Source organism: Glarea lozoyensis (genome assembly GCF_000409485.1).
Source record: "Glarea lozoyensis ATCC 20868 chromosome Unknown GLAREA2, whole genome shotgun sequence".
In the NCBI taxonomy this organism is placed as follows: domain Eukaryota; kingdom Fungi; phylum Ascomycota; class Leotiomycetes; order Helotiales; family Helotiaceae; genus Glarea; species Glarea lozoyensis.
In genome coordinates, this window is record NW_007360994.1 from 2,293,154 (window position 1) to 2,320,548 (window position 27,395).

At 46.8% G+C, this 27,395-nt stretch overlaps 10 protein-coding genes across 10 annotated transcripts; 6 read left to right on the forward strand and 4 right to left on the reverse strand.

Annotated features, from left to right (window-relative positions):
* Window positions 1-1,059: 1,059 nt before the first annotated feature.
* GLAREA_04085 (uncharacterized protein) lies at window positions 1,060-2,995 on the forward strand (the record flags this gene model as incomplete). The annotated part of the gene is made up of 3 exons (XM_008084338.1): window positions 1,060-1,693; window positions 1,791-1,966; window positions 2,024-2,995. 3 exons carry the CDS (start codon window positions 1,060-1,062, stop codon window positions 2,993-2,995), a joined length of 1,782 nt encoding a protein of 593 aa, XP_008082529.1.
* A 1,652-nt stretch (window positions 2,996-4,647) lies between these two features.
* On the forward strand, window positions 4,648-6,737 carry GLAREA_04086 (uncharacterized protein; the record flags this gene model as incomplete). The annotated part of the gene is made up of 3 exons (XM_008084339.1): window positions 4,648-5,257; window positions 5,357-5,793; window positions 5,919-6,737. 3 exons carry the CDS (start codon window positions 4,648-4,650, stop codon window positions 6,735-6,737), a joined length of 1,866 nt encoding a protein of 621 aa, XP_008082530.1.
* An 877-nt stretch (window positions 6,738-7,614) lies between these two features.
* On the reverse strand, window positions 7,615-9,291 carry GLAREA_04087 (P-loop containing nucleoside triphosphate hydrolase; the record flags this gene model as incomplete). The annotated part of the gene is made up of 1 exon (XM_008084340.1): window positions 7,615-9,291. One exon carries the CDS (start codon window positions 9,289-9,291, stop codon window positions 7,615-7,617), a length of 1,677 nt encoding a protein of 558 aa, XP_008082531.1.
* Window positions 9,292-11,034: 1,743 nt separating this feature from the next.
* GLAREA_04088 (uncharacterized protein) lies at window positions 11,035-11,517 on the forward strand (the record flags this gene model as incomplete). The annotated part of the gene is made up of 1 exon (XM_008084341.1): window positions 11,035-11,517. The coding sequence occupies one exon, from the start codon at window positions 11,035-11,037 to the stop codon at window positions 11,515-11,517; it is 483 nt and encodes a 160-aa protein (XP_008082532.1).
* A 1,532-nt stretch (window positions 11,518-13,049) lies between these two features.
* Window positions 13,050-14,753, reverse strand: GLAREA_04089 (uncharacterized protein; the record flags this gene model as incomplete). Its single annotated transcript, XM_008084342.1, has 3 exons — window positions 13,050-13,274; window positions 13,338-14,507; window positions 14,595-14,753. The coding sequence occupies 3 exons, from the start codon at window positions 14,751-14,753 to the stop codon at window positions 13,050-13,052; spliced, it is 1,554 nt and encodes a 517-aa protein (XP_008082533.1).
* Window positions 14,754-15,177: 424 nt separating this feature from the next.
* Window positions 15,178-15,968, forward strand: GLAREA_04090 (Eukaryotic RPB5 N-terminal; the record flags this gene model as incomplete). The annotated part of the gene is made up of 2 exons (XM_008084343.1): window positions 15,178-15,368; window positions 15,440-15,968. The coding sequence occupies 2 exons, from the start codon at window positions 15,178-15,180 to the stop codon at window positions 15,966-15,968; spliced, it is 720 nt and encodes a 239-aa protein (XP_008082534.1).
* Window positions 15,969-16,731: 763 nt separating this feature from the next.
* Window positions 16,732-18,491, forward strand: GLAREA_04091 (MFS general substrate transporter; the record flags this gene model as incomplete). The annotated part of the gene is made up of 3 exons (XM_008084344.1): window positions 16,732-17,689; window positions 17,748-18,149; window positions 18,202-18,491. 3 exons carry the CDS (start codon window positions 16,732-16,734, stop codon window positions 18,489-18,491), a joined length of 1,650 nt encoding a protein of 549 aa, XP_008082535.1.
* Window positions 18,492-19,152: 661 nt separating this feature from the next.
* Window positions 19,153-20,951, forward strand: GLAREA_04092 (Acetyl-CoA synthetase-like protein; the record flags this gene model as incomplete). The annotated part of the gene is made up of 3 exons (XM_008084345.1): window positions 19,153-19,186; window positions 19,236-19,828; window positions 19,890-20,951. 3 exons carry the CDS (start codon window positions 19,153-19,155, stop codon window positions 20,949-20,951), a joined length of 1,689 nt encoding a protein of 562 aa, XP_008082536.1.
* A 1,297-nt stretch (window positions 20,952-22,248) lies between these two features.
* On the reverse strand, window positions 22,249-25,367 carry GLAREA_04093 (S-adenosyl-L-methionine-dependent methyltransferase; the record flags this gene model as incomplete). Its single annotated transcript, XM_008084346.1, has 3 exons — window positions 22,249-24,796; window positions 25,083-25,297; window positions 25,347-25,367. 3 exons carry the CDS (start codon window positions 25,365-25,367, stop codon window positions 22,249-22,251), a joined length of 2,784 nt encoding a protein of 927 aa, XP_008082537.1.
* Window positions 25,368-25,985: 618 nt separating this feature from the next.
* Window positions 25,986-27,155, reverse strand: GLAREA_04094 (AraD-like aldolase/epimerase; the record flags this gene model as incomplete). Its single annotated transcript, XM_008084347.1, has 3 exons — window positions 25,986-26,485; window positions 26,626-26,764; window positions 26,883-27,155. The coding sequence occupies 3 exons, from the start codon at window positions 27,153-27,155 to the stop codon at window positions 25,986-25,988; spliced, it is 912 nt and encodes a 303-aa protein (XP_008082538.1).
* Window positions 27,156-27,395: the final 240 nt, after the last annotated feature.

Here is a 27,395-nt window from a genome sequence, read left to right on the forward strand (position 1 = left end):
TGAATCTCACCATGTTTCAAAAACAAATTTGAATCTCTACCAGCAAGAATATGTGAGAGTCTCATGACTGTCCCCCAAAGCCAAGATTCCTGGCTGCTTGAAACTGAAGGTTCAACCGTCCGCTCTCCGCTTTATCTCTTCGGCGTGTATAGTCAAGAACTTAAATCCATCTCCCGGTCTTCCTGCAACATCAGCTTTGTACAAGACCCGCCTTCGCTCACAAGCATCCAGACACTTGTGGATAATGAAGGATAATAATCAAATTCCTAACGCAAATGACTGGTTATGTGAATATCCCTCCACTAGGAACTGACCCGTTTCAAGCTTGACAAGTAGAAAAAGCCAGTCTGAAAGATGGTATGTCACTACATACTATCGTACTTGCGCAAATAGGATAAAATATCAGAAACCAAGAGATATCAAGAACTAGAGAACTACGCAGTCAAAGATCTCATTTCAACAAAGAAATACGGTTCTATACGACTAGAGTTGAAAAAAGAGGGATTCAGGCCTAAAAATATCCAACAAGTCAGCAGTAATTGGTGATATCCTTGTTGCTTCATGTCAAGATCCACAATCGAATTCCAGAACCCAAAAGCCCACATGTTAGTCTCCAAACCATGACATTTTGAACGTAACACCACAAGCTCGAAACCCCCAAATTCCGATACCATTGGTGCTACGTCCCACAAACAACTTCTATCACGGCCCCATATCTCAACCAATCATCGGCCACAGATATCCCGTCGTACCAATCACATGACCATCACGCCAGGCTTCAGCTCGACATCAATCCTCCTCGAAAAGTAAACAGCACATCAACAACGAGAAAATCAAGAGAAGCTACCTTTCAACGCGGGCGTGTGAAGGAGATTTTATTGCATCTTGACTTATAGATAGGTACACCTCACATGTCTGCCTCATTTTGAGCGCATCGATTGACGCAGGACTATTTACAGAATTTCTAAGCTCATTGGACCCTCCATACCGTTTTTGTCGATAAGCGGGTACGCCATAAAGACGAACTTCTACGAAGAAATCAGCCTTTCCGAGAGAGCCATGCCAGCTTATAAATACCAGCCCCTTTCCAACCCCAAGGCCATTCGTCTCTTGCAGCGCAGACCTAACGAGTTCTTGGCCTCTCGCCCCCTGCAATATTTCTTTGACACCGAGAAGCTTGAAGACGACTACGGTCCGATGATTCCCTACAGTGCTTTGTCCTATACCTGGGGAACCCAGGTGGAGAAGAAAACTGTCACAGTAGAATATTTTTCCTTCGAGATAACGCCAAGCCTAGACAATGCACTAGAAGCCTTCTTTTACACAAATCCGGAAGCTCGGATATGGGTAGATGCAATATGTATCAACCAAAATGACCTCAACGAGCGCGATCAACAGGTCCGCAGAATGAAAACCATATATCAGCGAGCCGAAAAGGTTTTCGTATATTTGGGTGACACTCCACACACCTTAGTCGGTAGCACCGCCGGATTGAATCCACTCAACGTTACGAATGCTTGGAAGCTGGCTAAGTATCTTTCTGCAATTTCAACAGTAATTCAACTGGATTGGGGAGTGAACGTGGTGCTGCAAAACGCATTCCTTGATCTGTCTCGGGATCCCATACTAGCAGATCCTACGTTGTGGAAACTGTTGAGACGTTTGTTTCAAGACAGCTGGTTTGAGCGGCTATGTATGTACCTTCTTTCCTCTAACCCAAATTCATCTTGCGATAACTACTACGCCTGGTATTACTCATATAACCATGATTTGAAGGTAACTTTTCCCAGGGGTCATACAAGAGCTAGCAGCGTCTCAAGAAACCGTAGTCATGTGGGGAGGCATCTTTATTCCATGGGAGACTCTGAAAGAAGCGGCATCTTTTATACTACGACCAGGAAAGGCTTCTCCGCCAAAGGCTATAACAGACTACCTTCCAAACATCGGGGCTCATCGTCTCAAACAAGTATCACTAAGCAATATCGACCCCAAAAACATACTAACTGTGTTATATAGAACACAGGAGGCTAAATGTACTGATTATCGCGATAAACTTTTTGCAATCCTTGGTGTTGTAGAAGATATTCAAGATGTCGAGATAGATTACGCTAAGCCAGTAAATGACGTCTACCGCCAATGGGCTATCAAACGGATAACGAGATTACATTCTTTAGATGTTTTAGAAGCTTGTGCAAATTCGGCCAAACATAACGATTTGCCATCTTGGGTACCAGATTTACGACGGCTTTGGGGTCAAGATAAGCAACTCTGGGCCCAGAATGTCTTTCACGAGCGACCGCTGTGGTACATCAGCCTTGTAATTCAAGCCAACTCATTGCTGGATTGGAGACACAATGGCGAGTGGGTTCTTGACATGAAAGGCCTGAGCGTTTGCGGCAACCGACTCGGTATAATTTCAAATTTGAGTGAAATCGCAGATGTAATACACAATTTGACTGACACTTCCAACGTTGCGGGACGGCTGTTGGAAATAATATTGGGTTGGGAGCAGTGGCTTTTGCTTGGCGAGAGAAACGCAAATATCATTGACAAATACTATAAATTTGTGTGTGTGATCTTGCGATCAGTCAATGATTCACAGCTCTTTTACCGCTACTACAGTGTATTGCTAGGGCTAATATCGACCAGAAATCTCCCCCGACCTCACCATGTGCCCAAGACTATGGGGTGGTTGGATCTCGAGGGTGTAGACATTAAAAAGGAATTTGAGCGGCTAATGTTCCCTCGGCTTCATGGATGTCAAATCTTTGAAATTTTCAAAGATACTGAACTCGGAATAGTAGCCGGAAATTGCGAAACCCAGCCACACGACCAAGTATGGTTGCTGCAGGGTGTTCAAAACCCCATCATATTACGGCCCAAGAATGACCACTTCCAAGTCATTACAACGTGCTTTCTCTCGGTGGATTGGGATACATGGGCTCGGAGACAACCGAAATCCGGGCCCTCGTTTCAGGAAATCATACTTGTGTAAAGAAGAGCTCAATATTGAGAGAGAGTGGAACTTCTTATCCGGGCCTTGCTATCGAAAGCCATCAACGGAAAAAGGAGACAAGAGTCGGATAACAAATGACATAACACCACCCAATCAACATAATATACTAAACATACATGACAACATAAGATCATAGATTACGACTTGGGAACCCCGTGAGAAACGATCGCCCACCAAGAGAACATAGCAAGTTATCAAAGAAGACAGGATCGGGGTGAGGGCAAAATCATCGTATTCGCAAGAGAAGTTAGATCGTTCCAAGCCAGCAAGACTTAGAGGTCAAGACTAGCGCCCCAAGAAAGAAGGAAGGCTTTCGAGTCAGCAAGCGACGATCCAACTCCAGGAATATGAAGCTCCAAACCAAAAGCAAATGGCTCTCGCACGAAGCAAGAGCACAAGGCCACCAAATTACGGACGGCAGGACCACGAGAACCCAGAAGACGAGATGCAAAAACGCGAGAAAAAAGTTCTGCGAGCGGCAAAAAGCGAAGAGTAAATTACGACAAGTAGCAAGTCCACGAGCAACAGAAACCACGACCAGAAAAAGGACAAGAAGCAAAAATATCAGGAGCAAATTCATCAGTAGCAAAACAATGAACGACAAGATCGACAAACAGCAAGAACATGGGCAACAAATTGCAACGGACTGCAAAACAATTTAGCATCCACATTGCCAGCCATGAATAGCAACACCACAAACAGCAAAACCACGATCATCAAGCCCACGAACACAACACGCAAAATCAAATCTGCATGGACCCTCAAAACTTGGTTTCCATGATGGATAAATGTTCCGGCAGTGCGGAAGAACAAGAATGGGATGAAATTACGCAAAATTCGAAAAGAGAGGGATAGCAGAATGAATGAGGACGGAAAAGAGAGGAAGAAAAAAGGTACGCTAGGGTAGTGCGATGTGGAAACTAGTACCGTTGGCGTTGTGGTGAGATGGATCGTACTTTCCTCTGATTTCCAGTGAAGATATGATTGGCTCAAATGATTGAGATGTGTGAGTGAGGCAGTAAGCAGTTGCTGAAGAACGGATTCTGGCACTTAGAAGCTGCAGGGTTTTATGGATTTTATCGTAGTATGGTTGAAACAATCCGCAATTAATTGATCTGTCTAAAGATCCGCCGTGCTGCATACCTACCAAATGATAGAGCCAAATCACAGATCACCAATCTTCATGACTTTTCAGACTTTCAGACATTTGAGAACTAAAAACTTTTGGAAATCCCATTTTACCCGTCCTCTCAGATTAAGAAAGGACTCTTCTTCCTGTCGCTACGTACAATCTCCATACAAGGATGTCAAATCGTGCAGACATGCAGTGCAACCTCAAAAGTCACATGTCTGAATCCTACTTGGTCAGGACGACTCCGCAAACAACAACAGGTGCATAAAGTCCACGACGACCTCTAAAAGCGACTTCAAATGACAACCCTTCATATCAAGGTCCCATAACACTTCATAGTGAATTGGTAAGACGGAATGTCTCGGTGTTTCCAGTGGCTAATTGGTTGACAGGGAAGAGGACATTGCGTCAACCTTGAGACCATTTTTGGAGTCGATGTTTCGACAATACAACCAATTTCACACGTTAGATAACCAAGATAGTTGGAAGACCCGTAACAATGTCGGCCTACACATATCACCCACTTCGTCACGAAGGGTCTATTCGCTTACTATCCTGTTATGGGGACACCGGCCACCAGTATCAGCTTTGCGAAATGCACGAAATCTCCACAAGAAGCTATCACGCTCTCTCATATACCTGGGGTCCACAAACTGTGAAAGTCCCAATCAGTATAAATGGTTTCGGCTTCCAGGTTACACCGAATCTACTGGATGCATTAATGAGCTTTTTTTCAAAGAACCCGCAAGACTTGCTGTGGGTGGATGCTATCTGTATTGATCAGAGTAATTTGGAGGAGCGAGATCAGCAGGTTCGTAGAATGATGGATATCTATGGAGAAGCTGAGATGGTTATTGTCCACCTAGGGTACAGTCGAACTTTGCGAACGGACACCTTATCCAGGTATTCTGACCAATCTCATGAACATTATATCCAGGCTACGGTTAAGCTCATACACTACTTGTTCCATTTATCCAAGCGGACAGGAGAAAAGACCGAGTCAAATATTGCTCCTAAATATAGGAGTAGTGGCCTCTTAAATAACGTCATGCATCCATCTTGGGACTTATTGCGCAGGTTGTACCATGATAGCTGGTTTGAGCGACTGTGTAAGTTCCGCCAAATTTGAGGCTAATAATTTTCGAAGTTTCGAGTCGTTTTCACTATTCGAACCTTCTCTGTCATAATATCAAGGTTAATGTAAGTAGGGGTTATACAAGAACTGCACGTCGCGAAACAAACCCATGTGATGTGGTTAAGTGAGCGAATTCCGTGGGAGTTCCTTGATGGAGCAGCAAAATATATTCTCCGACCAGGGCATAATCCACCGCTGAACAGATCTGTGCGGGAGTATCTGCCACGAATTGGCGCTCGTCGTCTATTTCAGGTTGCGTTAAAGGGCATGGATCCTGAAAACATCTTGAGTGTACTTCACAGCACCCAGGGGACCAAATGTAGTGACCCTCGGGACAGACTCTATGCAATTTTAGGCACAATTGATGATGTCGAGGACGCGGAAGTTGATTATGCGATGTCAGTGCAAGATATATATAAACGTTGGGCAGTAAGAAGAATCACAAGAAAGAAGTCTTTAGATATATTAGGAGCTTGCGCGGACTCCGGGCGGTGGAACGACTTACCTTCTGTAAGAAAATTTCGCTTAGTCTCTTCTCAACCGTTCAACCTCAGTGATCGATAGGGTCTCACTCTTGGACATGATTCTTGATATCGGAGCCAACGCGAAAAATAAATACTGACGTTGTCTAGTAGGTTCCAGATCTTCGGCGCCCTTGGGGACAAGACAAACAGCTCTGGGAGCAAAATTTCAGGGGAGATCATTCGCGCTGGACGGAAAGTGAGTTTGGGAAATTGATGGAGCAGCAGAGGGTCAACCCAGGTCCACATCTAAGAATCGTTGGTGGAACGAGTCTGCTTGTATTTGGCGTCAATGTCGGTCGGGTAACGCACTTAAGTTCGCCTGCGGATATGGTGTTGGATTTAACAGATACGGCCAATGCTGAAAAGAGCCTGTTCTTTTGGATCACCGACTGGGCTCACTGGATATCTCGCAAAACAACCAACCTATTGTGTCTTAACGAAGCGCATCTTAATCTCGTGAGTGTGATATTGCGCACGGGTGAAGACTTCGGGCTTCGAAATTACTATTACAAACAATTAGCCAGGCTCAAAAAGTGTTTCAGGAACCCTCCCATCCCCCGCATATATCCTGGGAAGGCTAATATTTGCCCTGAAACTAGAGCCTCGGAAGAAGCCGAATATTTCGACAATGATCCTATCGCCCACGAGAACCTAGAGGTCCTGCAAGAGTTCGAGCGAATATTTTCCCCTCGTGTCTGTGGATGTCAGATATTCATCATGTCCAATGGCCCTGAGCTAGGCATCTCTGCGAGTAATTGCAAAGTCCGTGTCGACGATGAGGTGTGGCTGTTGCACGGAATGGATAACCCTGTTGTGTTGCGTCAAAACGATAAGGGATCCCGGCTTATAACGCCCTGTTATGTGTCTGTGGACTGGGACATATGGGGAGAAAAGTACAGACCTGCATTGAAACAGATCGTAATTATATAGACGGTTTGTAATCGAGGAGCAAAATCGTTTTATTAGTTTGTGAGTACCATCAACTTTCGAGATGGCTTCTGAACAGCGCTGAAGCTGGGTAGATAGGTGAGAGTCTCCGCTTCCCTGCTATCGATGGCAAGAAATATGAGGACACAAAAGGTGTGACGGCCGAGAAAAGGGTTTTGCTAAGAATATTCAAGAAACTGACATACTGGAGACACCTTTGCAACATTAGCAAATCGTTTCAAAAACAACATACCATGACGACAGAAGGAGTGGTACCTCACCAAGGAGAATTATTAGTAGCTTGCTTGATCTATCGAGAAAGCAGAATACCCAGGTCGACGAAATTTTACTATCGGCAAAAGCTCGCACATTCAACAACATGGGAAATTCTTCCCTTAGCTGCAGGACGAAACATAGAGTCCCTGGAAAAAGAAGTTGACGCAAACGTGGCAGATAGCGTTGATGCTGTGCTGTGATGTACACCAGTGGGGGATGAAGTTGTTGTTGTTTTGTTGACAAGACAGGAAGAACAGGTGAAGAAATTAGGTACTGGCAGAGGGGAGGAGGAAAGACAAACGACGCTAGTCCAGAGGAGTCACGCGCGACACGATACGACCTCAGGACGCATCGTACCTTTATGAGAATGTTGCTGAACAAAGCAAAGACGGCCTATGGAAGACCTGAGTGCAATCGTGTCTAGGAGGTTCGCAGAATGATTGCGAAGGAGATCTTCGTTCTTGTATGCATGTACCTATAGGTATGGGAGGTAACGATGAGCTAGGTTCTGAGTCTAACCTAGTAATTGGAAAGAGCCGTCTTTAATTCTACAATTTATCTTGACATAATATACAGCCTAACAGTACATCTGATTTACACATACCTAATCATCCAACAACCCCACCACCAACTCAGTAATCTGTCTCGTCCCATGCCCATTAATAGCACTAATCGGCAACGCCTCCACCTTCCCCTCCCAGACCTTCTCCCTCCCACTCGGATGCTCAACGTGCCCCCCAGAAACCTCCTCCACATACTCCCTCAACGCCTTGAAATTCTCCTGCGTGCCGGGCAGATCCGCTTTCGTAGCGACCACAAACCACGGTTTCGCAGCGATACTCGGGATTTCAGGCGTGAGCGGCGCGTTGTAGTTAGGGCCGGATTGAATAACGATGGTTTCGTTTTGATTTCTCAATGCTTCGTCGACGGAGCGAAAGGGGCTCCATTCGACCATCGGATCGGATTTCTCCTGCTCTTCCTGGATCTTCATGCGTTCGTACTCGCCGACTTCTTTCCAGAGGGCGCGGAGAGCGGTGACGGCGTCGCCGGCGTTGAGATCGACTACGAAAGCGAGGACGCGGGCGCGCTCGACGTGTCGGAGGAAGCTGATGCCGAGACCTCTGTCGAGATGGGCGTCTTTGACCAGACCGGGGATATCGGCGATGGTGTAGTTGATTCTGGGTTCGCCGTCGGCGTATTTGGAATGGGATGCTGGACGGCCGCGGTAGTCGTCTAGGACGACGGTGCCGATGTTTGGTTGGAGGGTTGTGAAGGCCCAGTTTCCTACGCGTGCTCTGCTTTTGCTCATGGCGCGGAGGAGTGTGCTTTTTCCTGCGTTTGGTAGTCCGACGAGGCCTACGTCTGCTAGTAACTTGAGCTCTAATTCCAGCGTAATACTCATGCCACTTTCGCCTTTTGTAGCAAACTTAGGTCTTGGTACTTCTTTGGTAACAAAGTGAGGGTTTCCTAGCCCTCCAACAGCTCCAGCTGCCAACAGGAGAGGCTTCTCCATGGGAACACTCAGATCTAGCGATACCGGCGCGGCTACCTGAACACTTGCAATTGCTGGTCTTCTCGCACGTGGCAAGCGAGGGAATTCCGCAGTAGCAATATCTTGGGGAGTGATGGCAGGATAAAGTAACCACCGACTTCGATCCCACTTCCATGGCCCTGCTGGATTTGCTCCTTCCTCTGACCCCTCTTCTCCTTCCCTTGGAGGCGCTCTTCCAGCTTCCAATTTCTGCCTTTGCTCCGCTTCGAAAACGGGATCGACGCGTTCGATTTCTCGAACGACTGTTCCCACTGGAACTTGTATGATTATGTCGTCCCCACGCACTCCGCCTCTTGTTCTACCTTGCCCATTCTTGCCTCTTCCTGCCCTTAATATGTTACGTCGCGACAGCTTGTGCAGACTCGTCTCCCCTCGTACTGCTTGTATCCAGATATTTCCACCACTACCGCCATCGCCTCCGTTCGCAGGACCTGCTGGAATATATTTCTCTTTCAAAAATGATATACAGCCATGACCACCAGAACCAGCAAAGAGTTGTACTGTGGCCTTGTCACTGAAGATTGTTCGAGAATAATCAGACGGAGGAGGATTGAGATGAGAGATATCTGCATCGCTCTCCTCTAGGGTGTCGGTATTTGAAGTGGCGCCTTCATTGAGCCGTTTGGAGGTATTGAAGAAAGTCCTTGATCCTCTAGCTGAAGTACCAAAGAATACCGGGTACAAGAATGGTGTCAAGGTACCTTGCAGCGTTGGACATCGTGGAGGCATGGTTGACAGAAGCTCCAGCTATTTTTGCGAGGTCCAGATTCCAGACATATTTTGATACTGCCGGCGGAGATGGCAGATCTCGGTCACCGTAGCCGGCGTCGATCATTGTTTGCGCCTGTCTCAATTCCCTTCGAGACATCCATCATTTGCAACATCCAACGTCTCCCACCAGTCATTTAGTTTCTGTTCCTGACTTTCTCACAGGATTCATAATACTCACTGGTACCGGCTCTCGTATCCAACGCTGAGCAGCACAAGATATGCAGATTACGCCTGCTCTTCTCCAATTTACCGCCAGAGAAGCGGTGTAGACGCGGGTTCATTGTCCTGTTCCAGTCTGGTCCTGTTGTCTGGTACTGGTACAGTATTACATTGCTATGACATGCAGCTTCCTGGCAGAGATGCAGTTCAGAGGGGACTGGAGAGGTATTGCGCCGGTCACACACGTTTTCCATCATCTTTGTCACGTCGATTACACACACGATTGGATCGGGATGCCAACAGTCCATTTTCTCCAGCATCGGCTGCTTCCACGTTCGGACAGGGCGTGTGGTAAATAATCGCCGCTTCCATACTCGATAGTCCTCATTGGCGGTGTACGACATATCCAGATTATTTCTCCGTGTGTTGCTCTCGCTTTTCCCCAACCGGAGGGCGATGAGCGGTCCACCAGCCAAAAGGATGGGCTTCGCTTGCATTCTTCTGCATGTCCGTCTGCTGCCGTTGCTGGCTCTAATCGACGCATGAGCTGCAAAGACCTCGAACCATTTGAGCCACGACACAACAACAGACATCTTACTGCTAAATCCTGCCACCAACGATGGGTTGCCGACTACTGCTCGCTCGATCTTGTCAGTGCCGCCTCCACTCTCGTACTTGACAGCTTCTGGCCCATTCGTCCTAGTCGCAACCCCTCCCAGACCCAAAATGAGACCCAACGCTTGCTTGCTGCACAAGCGCAGACTTGTCACCAACATCTTGTTCTCCAAATAACCTCATATTTCCACACTGAATACTCTTCTCCAACGTTTAGCACACGGCTGGAGCTGGTTCTCTGATACTGCCATCCTCCTTTTGCTTCCTCGCTTCGCTCCCTCGCATGCACGACACTGCTCACACCTCCAGAACGGTTGTGCCAGATCCCATGTAGCGTGATCTCCCATTTCTTGCACAGGTGGGTGTTGTGCTAACACATTTCATCTTCCCCCTTTCCCGTCTTCGATATCTGGTACATTTGCTTCATCACACTACCGGATCATGGGTTCTCTACTACTACTGGAGAGCCTACAAGAACCACTTCCTCTCCGAACCTCTCTTCTCTCCATTTGATACCCCTCGCTCATTCCCTATACTAGCACTGCCCTTTGCGTCCACTCCTTTAAAGAGATTTCCATCTCCGATGTCATTCTTACGCCCCGAAATAGTATTGATCAAAAACAGCAGTTCACACAAATTACGAAAAGACATGGATCCCGACTGTGCTATTTGCAGCAAGCCTGCTATCGCACAATGCGAATGCGAAGCCCAAGGACTTGACATAGCCGTTCGCCAAGCAGAACAGAGGATGATGAGCTCAATCTTTAATGAAATAAGGTATATTCAATTGCCCATCTACCCCGCAATCCGCAATCCGCAATCCGCAATCCGCAATCCGCAATCCGACGTGCCGTTCCGCATCTAACGACGAAATACAGGACTTGGGTTCGAGGACATGCGCAAGATTATATTCTTTCCTACTTCACCATGCTCACGAGCCGTCGAAAAGAATCGCATGCCCAATTGATCCATCGAATCAACGAACGTGCTGCATACTACTATAATGCCAGACCACACCCATCCGAGATTCTCGCGGCAGACGCGGATCTCAAGCGTGGAATTGACGAAGATTGGAAAGCTAGTGTACAACGATATCCAGAAGTCCTAGAATACTTTTACGGCCTGGTTGACCTCAATCTACCAAGTGACGACGACCCAGGAGTCAGAGATCCCCCATTGAGCGCGCTGGGTGGAGGGGCTAGTGGAAGAGAGAGGAAGGTCAGAGTACGGGAACCACCTGTATCACATCGCAGAGAACGGACACCACGGCGAAGGAGTTCAGAACGGAAACGAGAAAAAGATAGAAGAGACAGAGACAGACCAGTTGTTCCCCCGCCTCCACCGATTCGGGTTCCAAGTCGAGGAGCGGGATATTCTGGAGGGGGATACTCCTACGGACCAATTTACTGAGTGAGATGAGTGTTTTGTGAACGACAAGGATAAATTTGCAAATATGGGATGACTTGATGACTTTATGACATGATGAGGAGGATGATGATCCGGAAATGCCTTTGCGGCGGTATTTGGCACGAGAGAATGAGAGAAAGAGCAGCGAGAAGAAAGACAGAATTTACGTTACCGAATGGAGATTTTGCATAAGATGCATAGCAAAAGGCGCTTGGGATTCGATCCTTTAATGTATACGTTTCTCTAAAGAGTTGTAGTCTGGGTTTAACAATAGTTTGGCAAACCCAGATCATTTAAAATATTACCACTAGGGTAGTTGAATTGGATTACACCACTCTAATCTACTTTGCTTTACGTCAATCACGGGTCAGATGTGCTACAATCTGTTCGAGATATTTTCGAAGGCATGATTATTAATATGTAGGGCCACGGTCATCATCACCTACAAAAGGCAATCGAGACTTCTCAATTTCAATCCTCCACTAGCAGTGAACAACAAAAATTCACCGTATTCTAAAAGCAACAAGCCGATTTTCATCAATACAATAACAGTACATTTTATACTAAAGCCAATATCCATACCATTAATCGGGAAATTTAGACTCTATTTCAATGTTTTTGCTGGTCTCATCTCCTTTACCATCATATATTCCATTTTACCAGATATGACATGTGCTACACCCGCTGAAATAAAAACGTAGAAGAATACACAGCAGAACCACTCATGCTCTCCGGGTACTGAGATACAAATACGCATTGATCGCTCCAGATATTGCGGTTTAAGCGTTCTAGTCGCGGACGCTCGAGGATCAGGGTTTGAGCTCCAAGGTGCTGGTGATGAGGAAGGAAGCATTGGAAAGCAGAAAATAGTAGTATAAGCAATGAAAAACGTGTAATGCATATCCTCACAAGACTTACATGACAATCAAAAGGCTTACATGACAATTAAAAAAATGGGAAATACGCGAATGTTTCGTGGTTAAAACGACGTTAGGAGTCTACTTTATATCCATGAGCTACGCTGCGACGGTCAAAACGTACTTGTATGTTTAGGATATGTAGGGTTGTTGATGGATGGGGCTGGAAGTTGTGTTTAAAGGGGAAGGGATTTTTATAAAGGAATGTAAAGAATTCTGGGGGTGGTGGTACGAGATAGAACCCACGAAAGCAAAAGTGTGGTTATCAACCGGTATTCAAATACAGCTCTGGTCGCAAAAGATAAATAGCGGCATGGGTAGGTAGGAATGGTTGTTCCTGTTTATACAGCCCATGTTAATTACGACAAGAATGAAACAAGACGTCACGCGAACACGACACAGCAAAATCAAGTATCAAAAATAGAATTTTATTCGCTTCCCCTCCCTATGCATGCATCCCTTTCCTAACGAACACACATGACCAAGGAGGTACCAATAAAAGGTTAGGTAAGTAAGATATGTAAAGAATAATCGTCTCCATTTTGTGCAATGAAAGCCCCGTCATCACCGTTAGCATCACCTGCACTACAGCTCTATAAGCTCTCGAGCGGTCTGGTTCTACGCCTTATCCTCAATGGAAGCGCCCTTCAGATCCGCAACGACGTCTGCGACGGCGCCCTTAACAAGTTCGATTTCGTTGGTGATGGAGCCTCCTTCCTCGATACCGGCTGTGGCTTTGGTTTCGCCGTGGCCGTTGGTGGTGGTTGGTTTTTCGGATGGGGTGGAGGTGCCATCTTCTTCGGCTTCGAGACGCTTGACTTCTTTTTCGGCCTTTTCGACGTTCTTGAGTTGAGTTAGCATAAATATTGTGGAAATTGATATGATTAGGATTGAAGGAATACGTACTTTCTTGGTCTGGGCATCTTGATCGGATTTCCAGTGCTCCAACTTGGCCTTGACTTTCTCAGTTACCGATGGGATATCGGAAGCAGTCATGGGAGGATCAATTCCCATAGCCGCACAATCCTCCATAACAGCAGGTGGGCAGCTAAACTTTCCGGTGGTTGGTGTGGAAGGTGTAGATGGTGATTCTGGGGCAGCTTTCTTGTTCTTCTTTCCCTTGGATTTCTTACCACCAGTACCAGCGAAGTAGTCTTCTTCCTCCTTTTTGACGACCTTGGTTCCCTTCATTCCGGAATCATCAACTTTTCGTGACGCAGCTGCTTCCATTCCTGATGCAGCTTTAAGGGCGGCTTTTTCTTGCTTGAATGACGGGTCGAGGAAGGCCAGAAGACTGTTTGCACGTCTGATCTCGTCCAGGTAAGCTGGTTCCCTAGCTTCAGCAAGAATCGCATTGGCACGCTCCATTCTCTTTCCCTTCTGGTAAGCTTCGTTCTCAGCCTTCTTCCTTTCTCTCGCTTTCTGGCGCTGTTCAAATTCGTACTTTTGCGCTGCGCGGCCGGCTTGGTAGTGTTCATCCTTGAGCTTCTTGATCTCAGCATAAGTCTCTTGCTGCTCCTTGTGATATTTCGACCTTTCATCACGGAGAGCGCTCAGATTACTGTGAGCCTCATCTTGTGCAGCTTTGAGCTCGTCGAATTTCTTTTGTAATTTGCTGTATTCTTCGCTAAGGGCCTTAGCTTCAGGGTCATCAAGAGAGTCGCGGAGCTTCTTGATCTCGGCTCTCTTATTATCAATGCTCTTTTGGATGTCGTCGAATCCGGTGAACTGTTTTCGTTGCTTTCGCAGACTCGATATTTCAGCCAATGCCTTTTTCTCATCGACCAGCTTCATCATGCCGCCATTGACTTCCTTATCCAAGCGCTCAATTGCGCGGTCAATGTCTTCAGTTCCCTTGTAATTCAACTTGCTTTTGGCGGCTTTCAAGTTGTTCTGGTCGGTACGCACGCTATCCTCCAGTTTCTTGATTTTTTCCAACACTGGTCCACGGCCAGCTTTTCCTTCACCCTGCTTGGCCTGGATTTCTTTGAGCTTCTTCAGGGTCTCGGCACGCTCTTTACCGGAAGGTGAGTCCTTTGGGGATGTTGCAAGCTCGCATTTTGCTTTGGCTGCTGTCTTTGGGGTGAATTAGCAAATGTTCAGAGAGGAGAATCGCATGGCAGAGCCACAATTCATAAATGGAAGCCAGATCATGCAACTTACATATCTGTCCATAGCAGCTTTATGCTCCTTCTCTAGCTTTGCGAGAGCCGCCTTGTAGGCTTCTGCATCAGGAGCAGTAGGCTTGCCGGATTTCTCCTTTTTCTCGGTATTGCCAGCGTCGAACATGGCCGCTCCAGAAGGTGTTGCGACGTCAGCCATTGTTGCGATTGCTCGTTTGTCGCAAGAAACACAGAATGAGATGTAGAAGAAGCAAACGAGGAAATGAACTAGTCAATGGCGAGGGGATGCACTTGGACCCTTGGAAGTCAGGCGGGTGGTGCAATGGTCAAATATGCGAGAGTCTAGAAGTCAGTTCGGTCCCAAGCAAGAACACCTGGACTGAAGATGTACAATTCCAAAAAGTTTGGTGGCCCCTGGTCGAGTACGGTCGCCGATCTTCTAAAGTTCGAGCCATTAGCGCAGTTGGCGCACAGACGTTAGGAACTTTTTGCGCGTCGTCAAGAACATCGAACAACCTTTGTTCGCCAACCGAAAACGATCGCACTCATTCCAACCTCGCCCTCCGTTGATACAATCTCTGTCGACAGGATTCAGTTTGGTCGCGATCCCTAAATCCAGCAAAATGTCCAGCGAGCAGGACCAGATAAACAAGCAGAGGGAAGCTGGTGATAGAGATAACGCACGACTCTGGCGCGCATGGCGGACCATTCATGAGATGGTTCAAGACCGAGGGTATATTCTAGCTGAAGAGGAGGTGAAGATCAGTCTGAGCGATTTCGTTAAAGCTCACAGAGATGGATCTGGCATGGTTAGGTAGGTTTGTCGCAAATCCGAGCTCCCAAGGGCTGAGGGACTGCGTTTACTGACGAAGAATGCGTCCACAGCAAAGCTAGTATGAAGTTCTCTGCTCATCCAAGTGATGCCATGATGCAACGATACTCAAACCCTGCAACCGAATCGAATCCAAATCCACCTCCACCTGATGTCGGGACGATCTGGGTCGAGTTTCTAGAGGGCGATAACGTCGGAATCAAACACATGCGCACATTCGCACAGTATCTATCCGCTCACAATTTCCACACCGGCATTCTAATCACAAGCGTCAATATTACTCCTTCTGCGCTTAAAATTATCCCTGCGGTGGCATCCGAAACGAGAATTGAGACGTTCAACGAGCAGGATCTACTAGTCAACATCACCCATCACGAATTGGTCCCAAAACATGTTCTTCTGAGTAAAGAGGAGAAGTCCGCGCTCCTGGCCAGATACCGTTTGAAGGATACCCAACTTCCTCGAATTCAAATGACTGATCCGGTTGCACGATACTTGGGATTGAGAAGAGGTCAGGTCGTTAAGATTATTCGCAAATCCGAAACCGCGGGACGTTATGCGAGTTACCGGCTTTGCGTTTAAGCTATTGATCAATTTGGCTACATGTGCAAGTAAAAAAGGAGTTTTGGGGGCGTTTGGGTCACAAAAGCATGTGAAGAAGGCGTTACGGAAGAGGATAAATCCTTTGCAAGTGCTTGTACGCATAGCACAGAGTCCATCTAGGTGGAAGAATCTGAATCGATATAATCCTAACACGAGTTATCTGATCTTTTGTCCTACCCGCAGAGCCTCATTCGTATCCCGGCAGAGTTTGTTCATCCTTGGAGTCTTGGCAATTGCTTTTCTGGTTCATTTGTAAAGCGCCGTGGTCAAACAGCCGATTACGAACCTCAATTCTAGGCTAGTATTCTAGCTGTAGGCAATTCGTCCAATGCTCCTGAATAATCCACATTTAATTTTACGAGATAAGCTTCTGCCATCTGCTTTGTTGTTTTAGTCTGAATTTTTTGTATTGCGCCGACATGCCTCGGCATGTTGACAATTTCGATGGGGCTAAGCTTTGCCCGAGGCGTGCCCTTACTCAGATCAAGTGGCAGAACGGGATCTTTGCGCCGCTAAGTCGGAACGCCTGGATGATAATTTTTAGCTTCAACAATATTGCATCATGACGCACCTCCGGAGCAATGTCCTATATACCTCTGTGGATGTCCTTTTTGTTTCCTTTTCGTGTTTGATTTTCGAATTTGTTTACTTAATTGTTTCTTACTAGGGGTAGTACCCCGTTAATACCCGCTGTCATAGCTATTCATTTCTTAGTTCTTTTTCATTAGATACATTCAGCATCATGTTTGATCTATACCCTCATCCGTCGCGACCTGTGACCAGGACAAAATCAAATCAACCGTTTTTATTAGGCAAAGGAAGAGGTCTCCCTCCTGCGCTCGCAGCGAGAAAAGAAGAATATCTAGTCGAGCTCACAGGAGATGAAGATCCAGCGAACGCAAAGTCATGGGCCCTCCGCCGGAAACTTATCAACGCGGCTGTTCTTGGTTTTGATACACTGGTAGCTTCATGGGGATCTTCAGTATATTCCGCTGCTGTCCAGCCTGTTGCTATGGAATTTGGAGTTGGAGAAGTGGTGTCATTGTTGGGGTTGACACTTTATATCTGCGGATTCGCGACTGGACCACTAGCTTTTGCGCCACTTTCCGAGTTATATGGAAGAAAGATACCAATCACATTCGCCGCTTTCGTATTTACCTGTTTCATGTTCGCCGCGGCAACAGCGAAGGATTTCCAGACGTTGATGTTATGCCGTTTCTTCGCTGGTGTGTTCGCTTCATGCCCCTTGGCAGTCGTTGGGGGCGCCTTTGCAGATATGTTTGGCAACGAAACTAGAGGTATCGCAATTGCAGCTTTCTCTGGTTTAGTCTTCATCGGTCCATTCATCTCGCCTATCGTCGCCGCGTTCATTACGGACAGTTATTTGGGTTGGAGGTGGACCGAATATATCACCGGTATCATGGGAGCACTCGCTTGCATCCTCGACCTATTCTTCCTCGAAGAAACATATCTCAAGACGATTTTGAGGAAACGCGCAGGCCATATTAGAACAGAGACGCAGAATTTCGCTATTCATCATGTCTCGGAGGAGGAGGCAATCGATTTCAAGGATCTCCTACACCGACACCTACTCGTTCCGCTTAAGCTACTCTTCAGAGAGCCGATTATCTTCTTGATTACTATATATACTGCTTTTATTTACGGTATATTGTATCTCTTTCTAGAGGCCTACCCCATTGGTGAGTTTTGAAAAAAAGGTCAAATATTCTATATTTCTGTGCTAACCGAGATGACTAGTCTTCGCGGAATATCGCGGCATCAAACCCACACTCGCGACACTACCTTACATCGGACTCATTCTCGGTGTTCTAATCGGCGTGGGAATCGTCATTGCATTCGAGCCTCGTTACAACAGAAAGTTGAAGGAAAACCACGGCATTCCGGTTCCAGAACAGAGACTTCTTCCAATGATGGTTGGAGCCGTTTTGTTCCCAATCGGTCTTTTCTGGTTTGCTTGGACAGGAAACTACCCCGAAATTCACTGGATTGTGCCTACGCTGTCTGGTCTCTTGACTGGTGCCGGAATCATGCTCATCTTCTTGCAAGCTCTCAATTACCTCATTGATGCTTATCTTATGGTGGCTGCGTCTGCAATTGCTGCTAACACATTCTTGCGGTCTTTCTTTGGTGCTGGATTTCGTAAGTGTTTCTATCATCTTTATACAAACATTCCTTACTGACCATCATCCAGCACTTTTCGCAACACAAATGTTCCACCGCCTAGGCGTCGACTGGGCCGGTTCACTCCTCGGCTTCCTAGCCGTAGCTTTCTTACCAATACCATTCCTATTCTACAAGTACGGTGAGAAATTAAGAAAGAAGAGTTCTTACGCTCCAACGGATTTCGGCAAACAGCAAGCACCTGTCGATGAAGAGAGCACGGACGCGAATAATGATGCGGAGTTTGATGATGATGATCATACGAGAAGAAATACTGAGGTTGAGGGAGAGCATGAGAAGATTGAGCCTGCTTCCACATAAGCGTGGGTTGAGAGGTGATGTCTAAATGATTCGTGTCAGAGCGTGGGTGCTGAGCGATGTTTGAATAGGGGTTAGTTTTGATGCATTTTATTTTTGCATAGCAATGGAGTTTATGGAAGCTTATAGAAGTAGACTTTTTAATATTGTATATAATAATGATAAATCATCTCGTTATCATCATATATGGATGCGAGTTGACATAACATGTGTAAGTATTCGTTTTAATCGCTTTCAATATCATGACGGGGACTTTGAGGTTTCTTGATCGTGCTGACAGAGTTTCATTGATAACTTAAAGTCGAGAATATGCCATTACATCTAGCGTTAAATACAACACCCGATATCAGGTCATTATCCACCGAGTCGACAATGTGTTTGGGCGGTTAAGATCAAAATCTAAGCCATCCTCGGGAATAAGCTGACTGCTATTACAAGTTGCTAGGCTGCTAGACGCGGCAATAATTGATCAACCCCACCCCACGCTAGTAACCCCGCATTCTCATCCTCTACGACGACGACCCAATATAACCATATCTATTTTGAAAAGAAAAAGAATTTAATGATATGAGTTGACTATGTCTTAAACGTGTTCGCCAGCTTCTTAGTCCTCTTACTACAAACTCAAAATCTCCTGTAATCATTAACTCGCTTAACCTTCATCATGCCGTTCAAAAGCACCCAACCAGACATTAACCGTAAATCCTCACTCATCCTCATCTCATATCTCAAACTAACTCCCTCCAGTCCCCAAAACCACAACAATATGGACCTGGCTCTTCAACTCCCCCTCCTCCCCCCTCAACACCACCAATCCCACCAACCTAGCAGGCTACACCAACGTCCACACCACCGAACGAATCTCCTACCAGGACGTCAAAACTCACACAACACACCTTTCCACCGCCCTCGTCAAAAACTTCGACCTCCGTAAAGGCGACACCGTAGCTCTCTTCTCCCCAAACACAATATGGTATCCGGTCGCTATGCTCGCCGTGACCCGCGTTGCGGGCATCATAAGCGGTGCTTCCCCGGCTTATAATGTTGAGGAAATGACTTACGCTTTGAAAACTGCAAAGGCGAAGTTCTTGATGACTGTGCCTGGGAGTTTGGATGTTGCGTTGGCGGCGGCGGAACGGGCGGGGATTAAGAGGGATAGGGTGTTTTTGCTTGAGGGTGAGAAGGATGGGTTTGTAAATATGAGGGGGCTGCTGGAAATGGGACGGAGGTATGGAGAGGAGGGGCAAGTGGAGGCGTATGAGTTGTGTGAGGGGGAGCGGAATAAGGATTTATGTGCGTTCCTGAGTTTCAGCAGTGGGACTACTGGGTTACCTAAAGCTGTGAGCTTATTCCACCTCATCCATAAAGTTAACATCATAAAGAAACTAACGAGATATGCAGGTAATGATATCCCACCAAAATGTAATAGCACAATGTCTTCAAATCCAACAAATCACGCCCTCAACCCACAAAAAAGTCCTCGCCGTCCTCCCCTCCTTCCACATCACCGGCCTCGTCCACGCCCTCCACCTCCCCATCCTCCTCAACGCAGAAGTCTACATGCTCTCCTCTTTCACCATGAAATCCATGCTCGACACCGTAGTTCAGTATCAGATCGGCGAACTCCTGCTCGTACCGCCGATTTTGATACGTATGGTTCGCGATCCGATCGTGCAGGGATATGATTTGCGTTGTGTGAAAAGGTTTAGCTCGGGTGCTGCGCCGTTGAGTGAAGAGATTTTGGGATTGTTGGAGAAGAGGTTTCCGTGGACGGGGTTTAAACAGGGATATGGGATGACGGAATCGTGTTCGTGTATTACGGCGCATGAGCCGGAGAGGTATGCGTATAAATATGCGCATAAGGTTGGAAGTATTTGCGCGAGCACCGAAGTGAAAATTGTGGATGAGGATGGAAAGGAGTTGGGGGTTGGAGAGCCCGGGGAGTTATTAGCGAGAGGTCCGCAGGTTGTGATGGGGTATTTGGGGAATGAAGAGGCGACGAGACGGACGTTTGATAGCGAGGGGTTTTTGCATACGGGTGACCAGGCAGTGGTTGATGGGGAGGGTATGGTTACGATTACGGATCGGATTAAGGAGATGATTAAGGTTAAGGGGATTGGAGTTGCGCCGGCGGAATTGGAGGATCTGTTGCTGGGTCATGAGGATGTGGAGGATGTTGCGGTGTTGGGGGTTGAGGATGAGTATGCGGGGGAGAAACCAAAAGCGTTCGTTGTTAAGAAGAAGGGGAAGGGGGATGATGGGGTGGTTGGGAGGGATATTTTGAGGTATGTGAGGGAGAAGAAGGTTAGGCATAAGTGGTTGGTGGAGGTGGAGTTTTGTGAGGAGATTCCGAAGAGTGCTAGTGGGAAGATTTTGAGGCGGTTGTTGAGGGATAAGGCGAGGAACGGAGAGAGAAGTGGATTGGTTGTTAGAGATGACGAGAGTGTTAGGGCAAAACTGTAAACTACCAAAAATGCAGACGAGCTGTAGACTATTGGTTGCTGTATAACATGACGAGAACATTTTAAAGAATGTGCTTATCCCACTAACATTCTACCCAGATGGATAGCAGGAAAACTAAACCTATGGGGAGAAGCTCTTCCAGAATAGGTTTCCGCGAACAAGAGAAGTATAGTCTATTTCTCCAAAAGTTGAGTCTCAATACACCATCACATATCGAATTTAAATAAGACTTGTACAAGGAAATAAACGAGCTTTCTGGACAGAAGTAAGTAATGTCTTTAAAACCACGGGCGATTCTAGTCTCAGCAATACATAAGAGTAAACTTCGTACGCCCAAGAGCTGTAATCTTTCAAGTTACATGTTTCCCCTATTAACCTGAACAAATTGTATCTACAGAGCCCAAAACCAATTACATCCTTTCCATACCCACGTAATTACTTCCCTAACCTCCCATCCACACCCTAGACACAACAACATAAAAGCACCCAAGCTTCTACCTGTGCCATCTAAGTAATCGTACCGCAGGGTAGGTAACGTATCCAGTGTTCTCCACGCAAGAAACTACTCTCAGGAAAAGTAATGACTTACTGCCGTCTATCGGAAATTGAAATTTAAGTTTATATATATTTAACTCCTAAGGGAAAAACGCCGGAAGTCTTGCCGAAATATTAAATTCGGTAGTGAAACATAAATCGGTGATAACCACCCACTTCTCATTTCCTTATCTCCTCCTCCAGAGCCTCCTCACCCACCACAAATACCGTATCTACAATCCTTCACACATCGCCACCCGTTCTTTGTAATCAACACACCAGATACAGCATAGGCCACTTTTTTGGTCTTCGCATCATTGTCGTTCTCGCACTTTCCTTTTTACCGGGACTTTAGCTGCCTGCCTAGTGCCTTTTAACCTTGATCTTATCAATATTTGCAGAAATCGAATTCAGGGTTTCGCGCAGATTTTTGGACAAGGAACGGCTGAAGCCGCCGAACTCTGGAAAAGTTCTAAATTGCGAGTATTATCGTCCACAATTCTTGGCCGTGATAATTTGGGCAATAGAGTTGGATTGAGAATAGATCTGTGGTGACGCTCCAGGTTCCGGTGATAGGAAACAGATGAAAACTTCACAGGGGATGGTAGAGGATACTTTATTCAGAGATGGCTATACCGTAGTGAAGTGCGCACAGAGGGAGATGAAGCGACTTTTGATTTATACATTTTCTAAATTGCCAAACACAAAACGCCAATACAGCCAGATAAGTAGCAACCATTTTCCAAAAACAACATCAAAGTCATCACGCCGGTGCACCCAACTGTCCCTCAATCTCATGACCCGAGGTATCCTCACCCTTATCAATCCTCTCAGCCTTGACATCAAGTTCATTCCCCGTCTTCGGCGCGGCTACAATGGTATCATACGGCCCTGGCTTCACGACGGCCTCTGCAGCTTGCTCACTAGCATCGTCACCTACAGGAGCAGCAGCAGCGATAGATGGATTGACATCGACATGGACCTCGCCGTCCTCGATCTTGAAGCCTGGTGCTGGCTGTTTACCTTGCTTCGAGGTGTTGGAGTTGTTGACGAGTGGCGTGGTGTCGTTGAAGATTCGCAAAAGCATAGCGGAGCGATCTTCTTTGGCCAACATCAGATTGAGAGAGTGTAAGCTTCGCCAGAGTGGCAGAACCATGCGCTCAGAGAAGCCATCTGGATCGTCACTTGGTTCAATGCGGAGAACGCAGCAACCCATACCAATATTGTTGACATGTTCGCCGATTTCACCCAAATTCTTCCAGCCCCCATCTGCGACTTTGGGGAACATCTCAATCAGAAGCTTTTTGAGAGTTGACTTTTTGTAAAGACGAACGACACGCTCTTCTCCGACATATCCCTCCAAAATAGGCATTCCTTCGGATTGGATGCGCCACTTGCACACGCCATCACCTTGAACATCTTGCTTCATAAACATACGGACACCTCCGTGAATAAACTTAATACCTTTTCCTTCATTCTCTGTGAGGATGTCGCGAATGAGAGCTGAGGTATAGTAGATCGTTTTCGCCGGCTCACCAGACGCATTACGGACCATGAAACGGTCGCGGGGAAATCTGGGCGAAAGATGGTAAAATTCCTCGATAGATTTAACTTCAGGATGTTCTCCAGAGATGTACTTGAACGGTTCCTCAAACTGTTGAGCATGGTCCTTGTTTCTCCGAGCTTGAGGAGCTACTATACCATCGCGCATATCGCCAGGTCTGATGGTAGCATCCAAGTTCGCGCCGGGCGGTGGTGGATAATGCACTTGTCTATCTTCGAGACCAGGTTCTGCTGCTTCATCTCCTTCTTGTCTAGACTTGAGCTTTTTGGTAGACATAACTCCATCAATTTCCACTTCGTCATCAGCGGATCGTTTGTTGGAATTAACTGTCGCGCTTGTTTCTGGATTCTCCTGATTTTGTCTAGCCACAGGGGCAACCTCGTCTGGAGCAGTGAAAACCCCATCCAGCGCATCTGCAGCCTCAATCTTGGGCGCTACACTTTCACCTTCTTTGGGAGGAGGCATTGACTCAATCTCATCCACGATTGCACTAATTGGAGGTTTCGGCTCCCCCTTCTTCTGCTCTGATTCTGGCTTCGCCTTGAACTCTGTTCTTTTCTCTAGAATAGTGATGAAGAAGCCTCCAGTATCCTGGGAGTGTGCATAAACACGCATACATCTATCAAACGGAATAGCGAATTCCGGTGAGCTGACCATAGGCGTGAACATTCCTGGTGACAGCTTCTCGGTTGCTGCAGTGGCACCGTTCTTAGCATTATACTCTTCCACCTCTTCAAATGACGACCAGACCTTGCCAGCCTTATCCATAACCTTCCAGTGTTTCAAGCCTGTGTACCGTTTCAAAAGTGGTAGCTGATCTGAAGTAGGGACCACGTGGACCTTTTCAAGCCCTCCACATCTTTCAATCGCGGAAGCTACAACCGCCTCGTTTTCGACAGGATTCATACTGCATGTCGAGTAGACAACGCGACCGCCAGCCTTCAACATCTGTAGGGATCTGACCAAAATTCGCACCTGTGTCTGGTGGAGACCAATGGCATTTCCAGGAGTCCAGTCTTTCCATAAATTGACATTCTTCCGCATGGTGCCGTCACCTGAACAAGGAACATCAGCTAAGATCCTGTCGAACTTCAGATATCGGTTGAATGCCGGGTTTTCGGGGGTTGCTGGAAGTTTGATCGATGGATACATAGTGGCATCGTGGTTCGTAACGATGAGATTGGGGGAAGATAGTCGCTTCAGTTGATGGATCAACATATGGCTTCGCTTGTAATCGGAGTCATTGGCTATCAATAGTCCAGTGGCTCTGCCGTTATCCGTAGGGTCAAGTTCAAAAGCCTCATCATCTTCTGCTGAGCTTGTCGGGCCAGGACTTGTCTTCCTTCCATCGGTCTCAGCATAGTCGCGAAGAGATTTATGAACACGAGCTTCTTCGCCTCTGTGCACCATCTCGAGTAATTGTGCGGCTTTACTTCCAGGAGCAGCGCACATATCCAACACTGTCATACCAGGTTTGAGATCCATTACCAATGGTGGTATCATACTGACGACCTCCTGTCTGCTGATATTTCCAACACTTGTCTCCGAAACCAAGAACTTTTGAAAAGCAGCAAATGGCGCAAACTTTCGAACAACATTTTTCGGGGTCGTCATCCACCAAGCGAGTTCGTCGGGGTACCATTCAACTGGAACAGGAGGGTCGACCTTTTGGCCATCCCAGTGGCTGATTTTCGAGATTTCCGGAACGTAACGCTCTTTCAATTTCTTCTGAACCGTAAGCGCATGACTATTATTCCGTCAGTTTTTGTTCGTAAGACCTGGATGATGCGATATACGAGCCATACTCTCTCTGATCTCAATTTCACAATGGCGACCACTCCCTCGGCGATGTTTGGACAATGATGGGCAATTGGACTTCCAGTAACGAATGAAGCCATTCGATAATCATTGTCTCTGAACAGCAGAGTGAATGGACGCCAGTATTTCTGAGCATCCGAGACAATATAAGACTTGACAACCGATCATTCTAGGGGAAAGACTTTGCGATAGGGAATCGGTGCGGTGAAGCATACCCTTTGGATCCAGTAAATCGAAAGCTGTTTGGCAATTCTCTTTTATAAGCCGCCCAGAACTCTTCCCGTTCTTTCTCTGGTATTCCGAGGACTTCGTCATAGTAGCCTTGGAGCTTTGGGTTGTTTTTCTCGACCTTGTCGAAACTGACTCGATTGTCTTCACCACCACGACGATCTCCCCCGCGGTTACCTCCCCGGCCACGACCTCTACCACCCTGGAATTGTTAGATACCAGCATGCATATTGAAACTTTCTGATACTTACTCGTTTACCTCCGCGTGCCATATTTGAGTTTAAAGGGTTGTGGTTGTGACAATTTCGACTTTGCGACAATGTCGTCAGTTATCTTGGATTTGCTAACAGAAAAATCTCCAGGACGAAGCTGAAGTGGGGCAGGTTCGGCCAAGGATAATCCTTTTTCCTGTTGTGCTACGAAGAGGTCCGTGCTTGTCTCCGGATGCCCAGCGACGCATCGACGGCATCCAAGCAAGCTCCAAAGGTTTATTCATGGCACACGCCGGGTTTACTTCCAATTGCCAATTAAGATTTGGAATTTTAATTTTGTTACGAGATTTTCTACGCATTCCAGCATTGCTTACGGGAGTTGGAGAAAATAGGAAAACCGTTGACAGAATTCTTGTTGATCAAGCAGCAATGATTGCTCCCTGGCTCACAATTTTCATTCCATCAGTATTCCATGAAGTTTACCAGACTTCTCTGAACATGTACGCATCCCATATGATTACCAAGAGTTCAACGGCGGAAAACCACGAGGCTAGATGGATATAAACAAACCAGAGATAATTTGGTAATAGAGCCGATGAAGCATTTGTAGCTCGACGAAGAGCTTCATTAGAAGTGTTTCCAGGTCTTTGAATCCATGACACTTAACCACACGGCTATTTACCATTTGTAATCTACACCACTCTCATGCTCCATCAAGTCAAACTGAGGCTTCGCACTAAACCATCCAGCCATTTCGGAACCCACCGTCTCGTATGTATACTGAGCATCCTTTTCATCAATCTTGACCGTTTCTCCACCTCGTCCTCCAGCTGCAGCATCGGCGAGTAATTGGGCATGGCAACACTTCTCTAGACTCATGAACCAGAAGACAGCACTTTCAATTGTCTTTCCACAAGTCAAAAGTCCGTGGTTCTGGAGGAGAGCAGCTTTTCTCGGCCCCAATGCTTTTGCAATTGCAATACCTTCATCTGCTGCAAGTACAATGCCTCGGAAGGAGGAGTATAGAGCGATATCGTTGTGAAAAGCGCAGGAGTCTTGGGTGATGGTGTCGATTGTTCGTCCTAGCGTGCAGAAAGCACGGCCGTAAATCGAGTGCGAGTGTGCCACGCAGTTTACGTCTGGTCGAGCTTCGTGTACGGCGTGATGGATCATATATGCTTGATTTGAGTTAGCGTCAATATTCCCAACACTGATTCCTCGATGGCAGAATGGTGAAGTTCATTGCTGCAACCTCCGAACAAATTTGTCTGTGAGGTCGAATGTGAATTCTCGCTCCTCTAGGGCTTGCCCGACCTACCAGCAGTATTCAACCGTCGACAAGCTCCTCCATCAACAACTTTGCCCTCCGCGTTGACTCGAATAAGATCAGAAGCTTTAAGAAGTGGCCAAGCTAGGCCAAAAGGGTTCACCCAGAAGCTGGTCGGTTCAACTGGATCCTGTTATTGACATCAGCAGATATTCTTGATCTTGGGTCCCAGCTACAATTGTATCCCACCCGCGTCCTCTTACACAGCCTCTCGAATACGGTATCTAAAAAGGAGATCATCAACCTACCCTCAGAGTAATATGCCCCGCAACACCCTCGTCAAAGCCAAACTTTGCAAAGATTCTAAAAGCCAACGCTAATCTTCCCTTCTGGTATTCTCTCTCCTTGTAAGGATCCTCATACATCGGGCCATCCATCGATGGGATCGATGCTTTGTTCGCAGCAGCTTGCTCTTCGGTAAGACCTGGTTCTAGAGGCTGTTTCGCTGGCTTATCGTTTTTGCTGGTTTCTACCCCTGCTCCGCTGTCTACTACATCGTACGTGGCGGATGGTGGTGCCATTCTTTTTTAGCTATGGATTGCTTGTCGTCCGAACAAGTTGGAGACTTTGTGTATGTAGTGGGAAATGACAGGAAGGGAGGTATAGAAGAGGTGATGGCTGGAATTGATTCAGTGTAAAGTAAGAAGTTGAGGGGAAGTGCGTTCCAGCTGAGGCGTACATAAACGTTACTTGCCAGCGCTAGGATGGGGGTGGATGGTCTATCACATCACTAACAAGTGCCGAAGGCAGCGGGAATCCTT